Below are 13,034 nucleotides of genomic sequence, written 5' to 3'. Positions count from 1 at the left end.
ATGTCATATTAATCAAAACGGTGTGCTTTGTATTGATATGTGATAATATAGCTAGTCAACTTTTGCTTTTCTCATTCATACGAAAACATTTCTCTTGAATATTCAGTTAGAAAATCTCTCTGTTTTGCTCTGATAGGGTTTCACTCAAAAACCCAAAATTTGACCTTGGTTTCGCTGTTATCGTTCCTTCTTCTTTGTTGTTCGTCTTCTGCTTGTTTTGCAGGTCACCAATCGGAAGTATATTGGTGGGTCTTGAAGAAGTGGTGCAACGGAGGTGAATCTTGAAGACTCTCTCGGGTGCAAGGGCTGTTGTTCTTGCTTGGAGGGTTCTGGTAACAAAAGTGTGCTTGTGTGTTTCTTGGTTGGGTGTTTTTGATGCTGTTGTATTTTTAGTAGCATGTTATATTTCTAGTTTCTTTATTTGTCTGAGTAATTTGGGGCTTTAGGGTTTTTCGTTTGGGGCTTTGGTTATTTTAAGCCTGTAACTGAATGTTGTAATTTGTTCTTGATTTAATTAGTGCAAGTGTCAGGGAGTGGTCTCCCTAAATTGATCTTTGACGTAGGAAACTTGGTAACACAAGTTTTTGAACAAGTAGAAACCCAGCGTGTGTTTTTCTTCTCTTAACTCCTCTTTTCTGTTTTAAGAAACAAAAGAAAATCAGAAATTTCTCCAGTGTAATTTCAACACTTTCTTTTTAATTAACCACTATTCTTTTAGTCCGCGTATCTGCGTTCGTATTTTTATATCATTAATAAATATTTTTTAAATTGAATTTATAAAATTTAATAGAATAAATTACTTTTTTCTTTCTTTAGAGATGTTTAAATTAGTTTACCAAAAAAAAAGAGATGTTTAAATTATATTGCCATCTTTTTTATTTTGAAAAATTATATTATCCTCTCTTATGTACGTATATATATTTAAAAGAAATTATAATCCCCAATTTGCGTGTTGATTCCAATTTCCAATTAAAAAGAGATTACAATTTTTTAATGAGGCAAATGCTAAAGCAACTTCTTTATTTCTGAAAAAGAAACTTTGAACATAATAAATTACAAATCATGTTGATAATAGGCCCTCTGAATGGGCTTAAAAAAAAGTGTTTTTTATGTCTTATTTATGTTAGAAGTGTTTTTTATCAAAGTTAAAACTGTTTAGATTTTTTATTTTTAAAAAAAATATTTAACTTTTAACTTTTGATGTTTTACAAAGTTAAAAATTTTAGTTTCTAAAACAAAAAAATTCAAAAGTTTTTTACTTTATTTTATGACTTATGCTTTTTTTAAAAGTAAGAATCTAACAACTCTTTTTTAGAAGCGTTTTTTTCCCTTGAAAGAAGCAGTTTTTGGAAGAAAAGAAAAAAGGAGCGCTTAGCCTATTAGGATGGCTATTTGACCATTGTGCCCTTAATTACTTAAAAAAAATATCACTTCGTCTCCGTATTAAAACATTTAACCTATCTATCCTTGTTTGACCATTGACCGTGCAATATACTCGACTACAAAATCTTATACTCGAGTAAATCAAGTGTCATGAATTTATATTCGAGTACATGGCCCAGATACTTGAGTATTTGTTGTTCCACACAATATACTCGAGTATATGGTCATATACTCGAGTAAATGTTCAAAAAATTACGAACGCGTAGCTCATGAAATGTTATGTGGAATAAAAAAAAACACCTGATTCGGAAGGCCATAACTTTTGACTCGGGTTACCCGAGTCAAATCCAATATTATGAACATATGACTATAGAAACTAAAACTTTAGAAGGCCATAACTTTTGACATGGATGTCTGAATCAGGTGCTTTTTTATTATTCCACATAATTTTTCGAGAGCTATGCGTTGAAAAATTGCTGCAGGAAACTTTTTGAACATTTACTCGATATATTCGAGTATATTGCGTGGAACAGCAAATACTCTAGTATCTGAGCCATATACTCGAGTATAAATTCATGACACTTGATTCTCTCGAGTATAAAATTTTGTACTTGAGTATATTGCACGATCAACGATCAAATAGAGACAGATATATAAAATGTTTTGATATGCGAACAAAATGACATACTTTTTTATGTAATTAAATACACAATCATCAAAGGGTTATACATGTATAATATTATAGGAAAAACACTATTTGGTCATGCAGAAACACAAAAGAAGAGAGAGAGTGAATTGAGAAAAGAAAAAAGAAAAAACTATGAACCCACATCTTTTTATTTGTGCAGAAAAACAAATTTTCTTCCGGTTACATAATAGATACATTTTCCATTATCAAATAGCCTATTAGTATTATATGACCCTTTCACGCAAAGGGACGTAGAGTAAAGGTTACTCATGAAAGTTTGTTGTGATGCCATTTTATGAATGACGTCACGCATGAATATTGAGGACAAAAACGGTTAAAGGCGCCGCATACAAAATTATCACAGGATTAATTGATCAAATGTAACCACATAAAATCGCTGATTTTCAATTCGTGGGTCGAATCACGAATTTCTTTTCGGAAAAATCTTCTCCAAATAACAATGAACTTATTTTGTATAAGGGTTTGGTATTTGTCATTTTAAATGACATAAGTTATGTCATTTTAGGAGAAAAATAAACACAGAAAAACAGAAATCATGAAAGAAAAAAAGTGAGTGATTTTTTTTAATTTAAAATTCAAATTTTCTGTATCTGTATCTCTCTTAAAATGACATAATTTTCTGTCATTTAAAATGACAAACATTTTTCCCGTTGTATAAAGGCTCAAGAAAAGGGTAAAAGTGCGTCCTAAGTCATTCTTTTTTTGTTTGCGTGAGCTACTAACTGGAATTAGCTCAAGAAGGGTGAATAAATATTTGACAAAAAAAAAAGTATTTAAAATACATTTTGTTGCCCTTCAAACAATTCACATTGAAAAACAAAATGTTTATCCGTTTACTACGTACAATCTACCTACTACATCAAAATTTATATCATAGTCTCACACGAATTGGGTATACTTTTGCAAATCTTATAGCCATCAGGTTCTTGACTATCATTAACAAAACAACTTATAAAAAATAGTAATTCAACCTATGAAGACCAAATTCCTATTTTTGAACATGGAATAGCCGACTTAATGCCAACCCTCTGTCTCACAAGAGTCATCTAAAAATAGGGGAGCAAATGACATTCTATTCATAGGGTAAAATATCGCTGGGATCTAATAACATAGGGAACATGGAATAGCCTCTCTTGTCTCCATTTCTTCAATTCGTGCTACACTACAGACTCACTAGACACCAGATCTAGACATCAGAGATGATTGCCTTTCAATCGATAAGGGAAAAAAACTAATAAGCTTTCTTGTATATAATAATAATAATAATAATAATTGCTCAACCAGAGTTGGGGGAAGACTGTTAAGTCCCATTAACTCATTAAGCCTCTAGATCTGTTCAGAACACGACTGAGAATTGCATAATAAAAAGACAGTAACATGGTATAGAATCGAAGAAACACAAAGCACACAAGTGACTAACTCAGTGAACCAGACCACTGAATTAATTAACAACTAACATTATATATTCACCCAAAATTCACAGGGTAGCCCACCAGGGATACAATGGTTGGACACTGGGTTCTCCAACCTATAAGTCCCTGGCTCGGATCTCATTTGTAATAATGGGTGGGATTAATGGATTATGTGAGAGAGATAGGCTCTTACCCCCATTGTACAGCCTCAAACTCTGAAGGACCATAAAAAGGAATTGTCAGGTTAAACCATGATCTGCTAGAACTCAAACTGAAAGATTCAGCCCATTTCGAGCAGCATCCACTTATAGTATTGCTATCAACCCTATACAACTACAATACTGAAGGGTTAAATCGAAGAGACAAAGTCAACAGTACAAATAAGTGACTATCCTTTAAGCCAAAGGAACGATGAAAAAATTCATTATAATAGAAAAACATTTGAATAAATACCATGGCATTGCATAGTCTAGAGAAATTTAAACTAAAAATGTGAATGAGTATTATCCATAAATAGTCTATCTAGAAATAACTCATCTACATAAATGTTAATGCCATACAACATGGGCGTCCCTTATCACATAAGCCGAAGAGGGAAAAAGAACAAAAGAACTGGAATGTCCAAGTTTTAGGTAGAAGTACTGCAACAGAAAATTCTTGGATAACAAATAACATCTGTGTGAAAGATCACACAGGTGTATATACAGGTGAAACAGACCAATTGTTGTGTCCCAGCAGCACCTATCTACCTGATAGTGACAAATTTGTTGGTGCCATGTCTAGCCCAATGAGTCCTCAGATCAATAGGGTTAGCAAAATTATAACCTTCAGCTGCAAGTTTCTCTAAAACCTTTTTAAAAGCACCTTGGCTCATTTTCCGCCCAGCTATCCTTGCACCACGCCTTTTTATGCTCATTGGCAAAGGATATATTGACACATTTGTGGTGCAACAAGCAGATTGCCAACCTCCACATCCCCATCGATAACACTGCTGAGGAGTCCCAGTACATGAACAAACCGGAATGGGTAAACCAGAAATGTCCATACCAATTCCGTTTATTACAAGCTCCATAGTCTTCTTCGGTGGCTTCACACGTTGAACTGAAACATTGCTATTATCCTTTGGTTTCCTAGGTTTCTTAGCTTTTGGAGTGGTCATAGAACCTCTAGCTTGCCTTTTCTTCGATTGGCCACCTTCCTTTTTAACAACTAATTCTTCAATTCTATCCACCTTCTCTTCTATTGATGTATCAGGTGGTTGTATAATTTGCAAGGATGGAGGAGCTCCTGATGTTTCTGGAAGAACAGCATAATTAGGATTTGTGGGCTGCATATTAAAAAACCTATCTCTCTGGCTTATCCAATTATCTCTGACATAGTTCATTGGAATTGGTGGTTCTGAAACAACACAATCTCGAGGATGAAAAGTTCCATTTGCACCCACTAACATAGTTGGATCACGACCAGGCAAAAATGGTTTTGTGTCACGATCTGTCATACCAGACATAAGCTGCAGTCCAAGATGTCCACCTTTGAAAGGTTCATAATAACCCCAATTGGACATGTTCAACATATCATCATCCATGACAACTACAGACAACAGGAAAGAACAAAGGATCATAAAGTTTCAAAATATGTCTTTTGCTTCTTTGAGTGTCCATAATTAAAATCTTAAAAAGGCAACATATCCTGGATGCAATAAAGCCTATGAACTTAATAAGAGAAAATAAATTAACAAAACAGAAACACTCTTGATTAACCACTTTAACATGGAAGCCAAACACCATACAATTTGATTGCAAAATGAGACAATACTAAGATGAAAAAAATTGAAAATTTCCGATATTATCAAATTCAAATTACTAAATCCGGCTTAAGTATGTCTAGATTTACCATTCCCAGGTGAAAAAATCGAAACTTGGTCGATTTAATCACCACAAAGTGGAAAGCCCGCGATCTGAATGTCGTTGTGTTTCCTACATTTTCCTAGGAACCAAACAGAACACAAAGAAAAGGGTAGCATGGCGTGCAGATCCCCAATTCCCATTTAGGGTAAACAAAAAAAAAAAACAAAAACAAATTCATATAACAAAATATTTATAAGGAGGTTTCAACGGTAGAAGAAGGACCCCATCTATTCAAATTTTTATGGAGAGAGAGGGAAACAGAAAAGAAAAGAGAAAGAGAAAGAGAAAGAGAGAGAGAGAGAGAGAGACAGGAGAGAGAGAGAGAGAGAGAGATGCGATAGGAGAGAGAAAACTTACTTGGTGGGTGCAAACGGTCTTTAGGGTTTTCCCTTCTGGAGAGAGAAAGATGAGAGAGACAGAAATCTGAAAGAGAGAGAGAAAGAGAAAGAGAAAGAGAAAGAGAGAGGAGAGAGAACGACCTAGCAATATGAATTGGGAGAGAGAAACGGTGCTAAAAAATAGTGGATGTTTTTGGCACAGTCATTTTTAAAGAATATTAGAAAGTCCAAAGGGATAATATGTATCTTTTGGAAGGTGCTAAGCACGTAAACAAAAAGATATTTAAAAATTAGAAAGAGAGAGTTGAGGGCCTTGTAGATGTGGACAACATAGATTGTGATTTGAAAAGAAAGAAAATGTTGGGCTTTCAATAGAAGTTGCCTTCTTCATGCCACTTTGTCTCAACCCATTGAATATTTAACTTTCATGTCAAACTCAATACCTTTTAAGTAAGATCGTTTTATTATACGGATATATTTTTCTCAAAATGAGATAAATTATTTCATGCAATACATAAAAAAGTAAATAGAATTCTTTTTTTTATTTTTCTCTTTTCTTTTTAGTGAATCTCACTCACTTTTTTATATGTTGCATGAGACAATTTGTCTCATGCAATATGAGAAAAACATTTTCCTTTATTATAAGGTATTTCAACTAAAATACTAGAAGCCGAAAGAAGTGGATCTTCTCAACAATGTTATTAAACTCAAATCATTCATCGTTTCAATCAGAGTACCAAGTTAGTAGGTCATTAGTTGAACTGCATGATCCGAATATATATAAATTTATATTTTTAAAATTGTTTTTTTTTTTCAATTTCATTTGTATTTTGATCATCCTTTCCAACTTCCAAATAACAAGAATGCCTCGCTATTGCTCCAATAATTAAGCTCATGAATGTGTCGGTCTCAGATAAAATACTGAAGTCTCTTGCTCATTTCAACACACCTTTCTCAAAACCAAAGTTTCAATTCTTGTTCAAAATCCACGTAACCAGCTGAGGCAGCATTGTAAAGAAGCCATACACGATACTCAAGCATGAGATTCCTAGCAACCTGCGAGCAACAATTAGCGACATCTTCGAACTGTGTCTCATCATCACACACGGTTTTAAGGCAACAAATTGGACAAAGTGAAGTTAGCTTTATGCGGAGATTGGTACGTGTCAAGGTGTAAGAGTTCCACCACCAAATCATAGAGGCCATTTACTGCAGCCCAATCAATGGGTGATGCGTACCACCATTGCTCTCCCATGCTCTTCCAACGAAGAGGAAAGTACGAAGGGGGCATTGCATACCACAAAGTCACTTGGATGAATAGAGTAGAAATATGCCTCCCTCTTGCAATGACAGTGAGACTAAAGTTTAGAAGAATAGAGAAGTGGTTTAAAGGTAATAGTCTCACATCGTTCTGAGTATGAAAAAAGTCACTCTTTATATTTTGTGTAGCTGCACTGTGTAAAGTGAATAAATTGTTAACGATCGCCTTCCATTGGTTAGCGAATCGGGATTGAACTAGACAGTAGATTTTGCAGCTAACACGCTAAGTCAAAGCAATTCTTTTATAATCGGGATGAGCGATTTTTCATTTCACCTTCCCAATAATATGTCTGGAAAATTTTGTTTACTTATGTTTTATCTTATTTAAGTGTCAAAATGAAAAAAAAAAAAAAAATTACTTTTTTATTGGGTCTAAAATATTTATCGGTAATGTTAAATCCTCAATTACTTATTTAAGAACGGATATCACTTTGGGAAGAAAGGATATAATCTTTTTCTCATCAGTTTCACATCGGAGGCATAAAGCCTAAAAGTTGCACCTTGGGAGGTATCATCCCAAAGCTATCCTCCCACCATTAATTTATTACAAACACGCAAAATCAGGAAAGATTCAATCATAATTATTTATTCTTTAAGTATTATCATCTCTAAATGAGTTACTCAAGGTCATTATAATTTTCCAAAGTATCATAACTCAAACAACTATTATCATAAATTTTTGAATTTATATAACAATTCAAATCTTCAACATTCATCATAGTAAAATCCAAATCCAATCATCATCATAACTCTCCAATTTATTCAAGGATATGATAATTCAAATCTTCAACATTCATAACAGTAAAATCCAAATCCGATCTTCATCATAACTTTCCAATTTATTCAAGGATATGATAATTCAAATCTTCAACATTCATCACAGTAAAATCCAAATCTGATCCTCATCATAACTTTCCAATTTATTCAAGGATATAATAATTCAAATCTTCAACATTCATCATAGAAAAATCCAAATCCAATCATCGTCATTCAAATAATCCCATCACATCAATTATCATAGTTATTAATAATATAAATATTCAAATTCAATCATTAAAACACATATTTGGAAAGTTTTTCTTAAAGAGTAGTATAATTCCATAATTTTCATAATTATTCAATAAGATCCATATATTGCAAATGAATTAAATCTTATACCATACATTGCACATAATTATAATTTCTAAAATAATAACATTTTATATCATATATTGCAATAATCATAATTTCTAAAATAAAAGTTTATATCATATATTGCACATAATCATAATTTCTGAAATAATAGAAATTTTCCAAAAATATTCTAATTATCATATGTAGTAATTTAAATTTAAAAAAAAACAAATACCTATATATATAAAAAAATATTCATACAAAAATACTAAGAACATCTAGGGATTAAGATTACATCCAAGTTTTATGTAAAAGAAATAACCTACGAATAGGATTACATATACCAAAATTCATATCAATATAATCTATGACTCTCTAAGGATTAGGATTACCTGATCTCCGTTTTCGCTAACTTCTAGAAGAAAAGAGTAATTTGGAGCAGAGAACCGGTTGGTAACCAAGAGGAGAAATGTTGAAGAGTGAATTGGTTTGGTTAGGCTAGACCTCTATTTATAGTTAAAGTTTTGGGCTCAGATATGGGTTTCGTGAAATTATTTCCTTATTCTTTATTGATGTATTTGACTCAGATATTGGCTTCATACATTACTAACTCAATGCTGACTCATCATATCTAAACAATTTATGTTTGTTGACTCATCATATCTAAACAATTTATCAATCAAACATTACTAATCAAACATTAATACATAAATCATCAATCAATTAATAAATCAATTAATCATAATTATTGCACAAAATAATAATTTTATCAAAGGTAAAATTAATATTATATTTTGTTATCTATCACCATAATATATAATATATATATATATTATTACTACTAATTTATAGTTTATTATTATTATATTATCATTATTATTATTATTTTATTAATAAAAATATAGGGTATTACACTTGTATTCTCTAATTGAGAGACATTATATAAAGGGAATTAATTATCTCATGCAACATAAGATTGATAGATCCCTTATATAAAATGCAGAGTTCGATCTCCACCGATGCTTTGTCTCCTTCCCATTGACCATCACTACCCCTCTCTTTTTGTAAAGACTTTTGTTGGTACCAATAAGGAGTAGGCCAGCCTTAGACCCAAATATATATGGGTTTGCATTTTGTCATTTAACATGACACAACAAACTTTCCTTCACACACAACATTTTGTGAGTCCTACACACTTGTTAAGATGCTCTTGAACCATGATGGTCCTTCCATTCTCTCTCCTCTCTTCTCAATTTCTCTTTCACTCTCTTTTCTCCACCCCACCCAATTCCTTGCGAGCCGAGAGTGCCAAATTTCATCTCTCACTGTGGGATGATCAGGAGAAACAAGCTTTATCACATTCGGAGAAGCTTTTCCACAATTAGAAGGCAAGACCATCAAATTACAAGCTAGCAACATTACTATTGTGCCAACTGCCAAGGCTCCTTAACTTTCAAGAGGATTGGTACTTTTCGACTGAAATTTTTAATTTGAGTTTATTAGTTCCAACAAGGGTTTTCAAGACTATTTTAAGGTAACGATACTTTCATAAGCTTACATTCACACACTCCTTGTATACTTCCATATATCAATGATTCAACTTATACACATACCTCACATAGTTATGCAAGTATGTTTTCCCAAATTTAATATGTCAAGACAAGTTTTCATAGAGCTATGGTCGATTCCCAAACACGTCACCTTTCCTAAATAATAATTTCTATATGTTGGGCCAAGCCCATTTAGAGTTGCATCCATGTGTTGGTTAAGGGATTTGGACCTGGACCTTTGTGTATTGGGCCTTAAGAGTATTTGGCCCATGACACTTGTCCTCATCAACTCTTACTCTCTAAAATAATGAAGCATTTTCCTAAATTAAAGGCTAAGTGTTAGTATCAATGATGGGAAGTGCGGAGTCTTGAGATGGATCCTATGTTGGAGATACCATAATTTGCTTATCAAAGCAGAAGATGCGGTGGCTTATAACACAAACAAATAAACGACACTTTTAAATTTTCAGCCACTCTTCAGGTCTTACGACGTTTGTTATAGGAGAAATTTTTATTTGTCTGGAAATCTCGAATTTCAAAAATATAATTTTTACATTCAGTTTACGATAATATCTGAAAATTTAAAATTTAGAAAAATTCAGTTTTCCGAGAATCCTACGAAATGTCGCGTACCAAACTGCCCCTTAAGTCATTCTTTGTTGTTAGGATTCAAAGAAGAAAATAGGGAATGCATTGAAAAGGCAAAAAAGAAAGGCTGAGATGATCATGATAAATTGGGAATTTTCAATTGCTGGAAATCTTGATTAGAAAGTTGAAGCTACTGTACTATGCCATCTTGACTATACGTTCTTGTTGGGCCCTACTGTCCTGGTGTTGGGTAAAAGGGTAATCTTGTTGATATTCCCTAACTTTACTGGGGCAAAAGAATAATCTTGGTGAGATTCGTGATGGATCCTCTCAGTGGTCTTGGTCCGTCTTTTCTATTTTGTACAATGTTATATGCAGTCTATCATTATTTCATTCCATAAGTAATGAAACAAATCCAAGCATTAAACAATTAAAATTAAAATTATTCCCAATACCATGTCTTCTTGAATGTGTTATCTTTTTACAGAGTCAAATCAAATATTTAACTGTTAAGAATGCATTATAATGGGAATTTTAGGCATGAGCATTAGTTGGCCTGTGTTGGATGGAATAAATATCATTAGACCGGTATTTTTTTATTTTTTAATATTACAAGAATGCTAAAGAAAAATGATGTGGAATCGGACATGTACAGGAAGTGATTAACCCCAGATCTCTAAGGAAAGAGAAAATTGATGAAAGCTGCAATATTATTAGTTTTTTAGGCTATAGACTCCTGAAACAATCAGACTAGAAAGACAAAGGGTTTTATTACTGTTATGTTACATGATTTAAGTGTTATTTTTAACACACACAAAAAATGGAGAGAGAAAGTAGAATGATGAATGAGAAAGAAAAATATGTGGACCCCACCTCTTTAATGTGTGTGTAGAAAAGTAATGTTATATTATGTTACATGATAAACATAAAACCCAAAGACTAATGAAGCATTTAGAAATGTTGTTTTGAATCAGCACGCTAGTGTGGCTAACAGTAAAATAAAAAATGAAAGGTTAAATCAAATTGTAGCCCAAATCAACGGAAAATGTCAAGGATTGAGAGAATTAGAGGTTGAGGGAAGCAGAGATTATCTTCTTCGGATAGGGATGTTCATCAACCAATCCAAACTGATTCAAACTGCAGTGACCGAACCGAAAAATCGATAACCGAATAAACCGAAAACCGAAAAATTGAAAATCGAAAAAAACCCACAAATTTTAATTGGATTGGATTGGATTTCGGATGGATTGATTAAAACCGATCCAATCCAAACCGATCCAATATATTAATTTTATTCTATCTACTTGGGTCTTTTCTCAATCATAACCCTAAATTTTTAAACCCAAGACCCATTAAATTAACCTATCAACTAAACCCAAGAAAAAACTTAATCACATCTCATCAACAAAATTTCATCTATGAAGAGCTTCATATCACATTGTAAAAAAAAACTATATTACCGTTTCCTAATGCTTTTGTATTTTAAAAAAAATAAAAATTACAAAGCCAATATATACAAAAGATGTTATTTGTACAATAATCATGAAACAAATTTTAAGATTTTCAAAAAATCGAAAACCGATCCAATACAAACCGAAAAAAATTGGATTGGATCGGATCGGATTTGAAAAAAAATTCAAACCGAATGGATGATTACATGATCAAACCGAAAGGATTGGATCGGATGAATTTTGCTTCCAAAACCGATCCAATCCAGACCGCGAACACCCCTATCTTCGGATACCATATCATGGGTAGGGGTGTTTATCAACCCATTCAAATCGCGGTGATCAAACCGAAAAATTGAAAATCGAAAAAAAATCCGCAAAATTTAATTGAATTGAATCGATTTTCGGTTTGGTTGATGAAAATGGATTCAATCTAAACCGATCCAATGATTTCCAACCTTATCCTCTACCTAGTTGGGTCTTTCCTCAATCATAACACAAAAATCATATAGCAAAATTTTAAACCCAAAACTCATTAACTCATCATGTTTGAAAAAGTGGGTTGTGTTTGATCTATGTTATGTTCTATTTTTGATGAGATACATTATGTATTTTTATTTCATGAGTTATTGTTGTATAGCAGCTTCTCTAGGATGAAAATTTGAGTTACTATGTATTTCAGACAACCACATTATAAATTTTTTGTTGGACGTAAAAGATGATAATTGAACTTTTTTGTTGTACTATATTGAAAATTAGATTTAAAAAAAATCCAAACCAAATAGATGCTTACATGATCAAACAGAAATGATTGAATCAAATGATTTTTGCTTTCAAAACTAATCCAATCCAGACTACAAACACCCCTAATCACGAGGAAAATTCTAGAGAGAAAAATACAAGAGAAATTGTAGAGAATAAGAATTTATTTTCTTGTGTTAAGATTTCATGTGATTCACTTATGTAAAAATTTTATATTTATCTTTCATTTATTTTTATGTTTAAGTGACAAAAAGAATTCTATAAAAAAATTGCAACAAAAATAAATATATTAAATTCAATATATATAAAAAATGGGAAAATGATTTCAGCATTTACTGCAAAAATCTTCTCTTTGCCACATATATCAAATTTGAGAAAGAGAAACTATATTCTACGAAATGAAGATTTGTATCTGTGATAGAGGAAAAATTTCTACAGTAAATACATAAATCATTTTCCCATAAAAAATATAAGTAGTCTTTATTTTTATTTTAAAAACAATTT

At 32.2% G+C, this 13,034-nt stretch overlaps 1 protein-coding gene across 1 annotated transcript; it reads right to left on the bottom strand.

The window, feature by feature from the left end:
- Positions 1 to 4,079: 4,079 nt before the first annotated feature.
- LOC133310193 (protein BASIC PENTACYSTEINE2-like) lies at positions 4,080 to 5,877 on the bottom strand. Its single transcript, XM_061511092.1, has 2 exons — positions 5,769 to 5,877; positions 4,080 to 5,094 (listed from the first exon to the last, which is right to left on the bottom strand). Exon 2 carries the CDS (start codon positions 5,087 to 5,089, stop codon positions 4,250 to 4,252), a length of 840 nt encoding a protein of 279 aa, XP_061367076.1. The 5' UTR covers positions 5,090 to 5,094; positions 5,769 to 5,877; the 3' UTR covers positions 4,080 to 4,249.
- Positions 5,878 to 13,034: the final 7,157 nt, after the last annotated feature.

This window comes from Gastrolobium bilobum, unplaced genomic scaffold, assembly GCF_033153095.1.
Source record: "Gastrolobium bilobum isolate Gb01-03AN ecotype WA unplaced genomic scaffold, APGP_CSIRO_Gbil_v1 utg8584, whole genome shotgun sequence".
Taxonomy (NCBI): Eukaryota; Viridiplantae; Streptophyta; class Magnoliopsida; order Fabales; family Fabaceae; genus Gastrolobium; species Gastrolobium bilobum.
The sequence above is the reverse complement of the archived record's forward strand: the minus strand, read 5'-3'. Positions and strand labels throughout refer to the sequence as shown.

Excerpts from the sequence above, each read along its gene's own strand:
- LOC133310193 (XM_061511092.1), bottom strand. The coding sequence starts at position 5,089 with ATGGATGATGATATGTTGAACATGTCCAATTGGGGTTATTATGAACCT.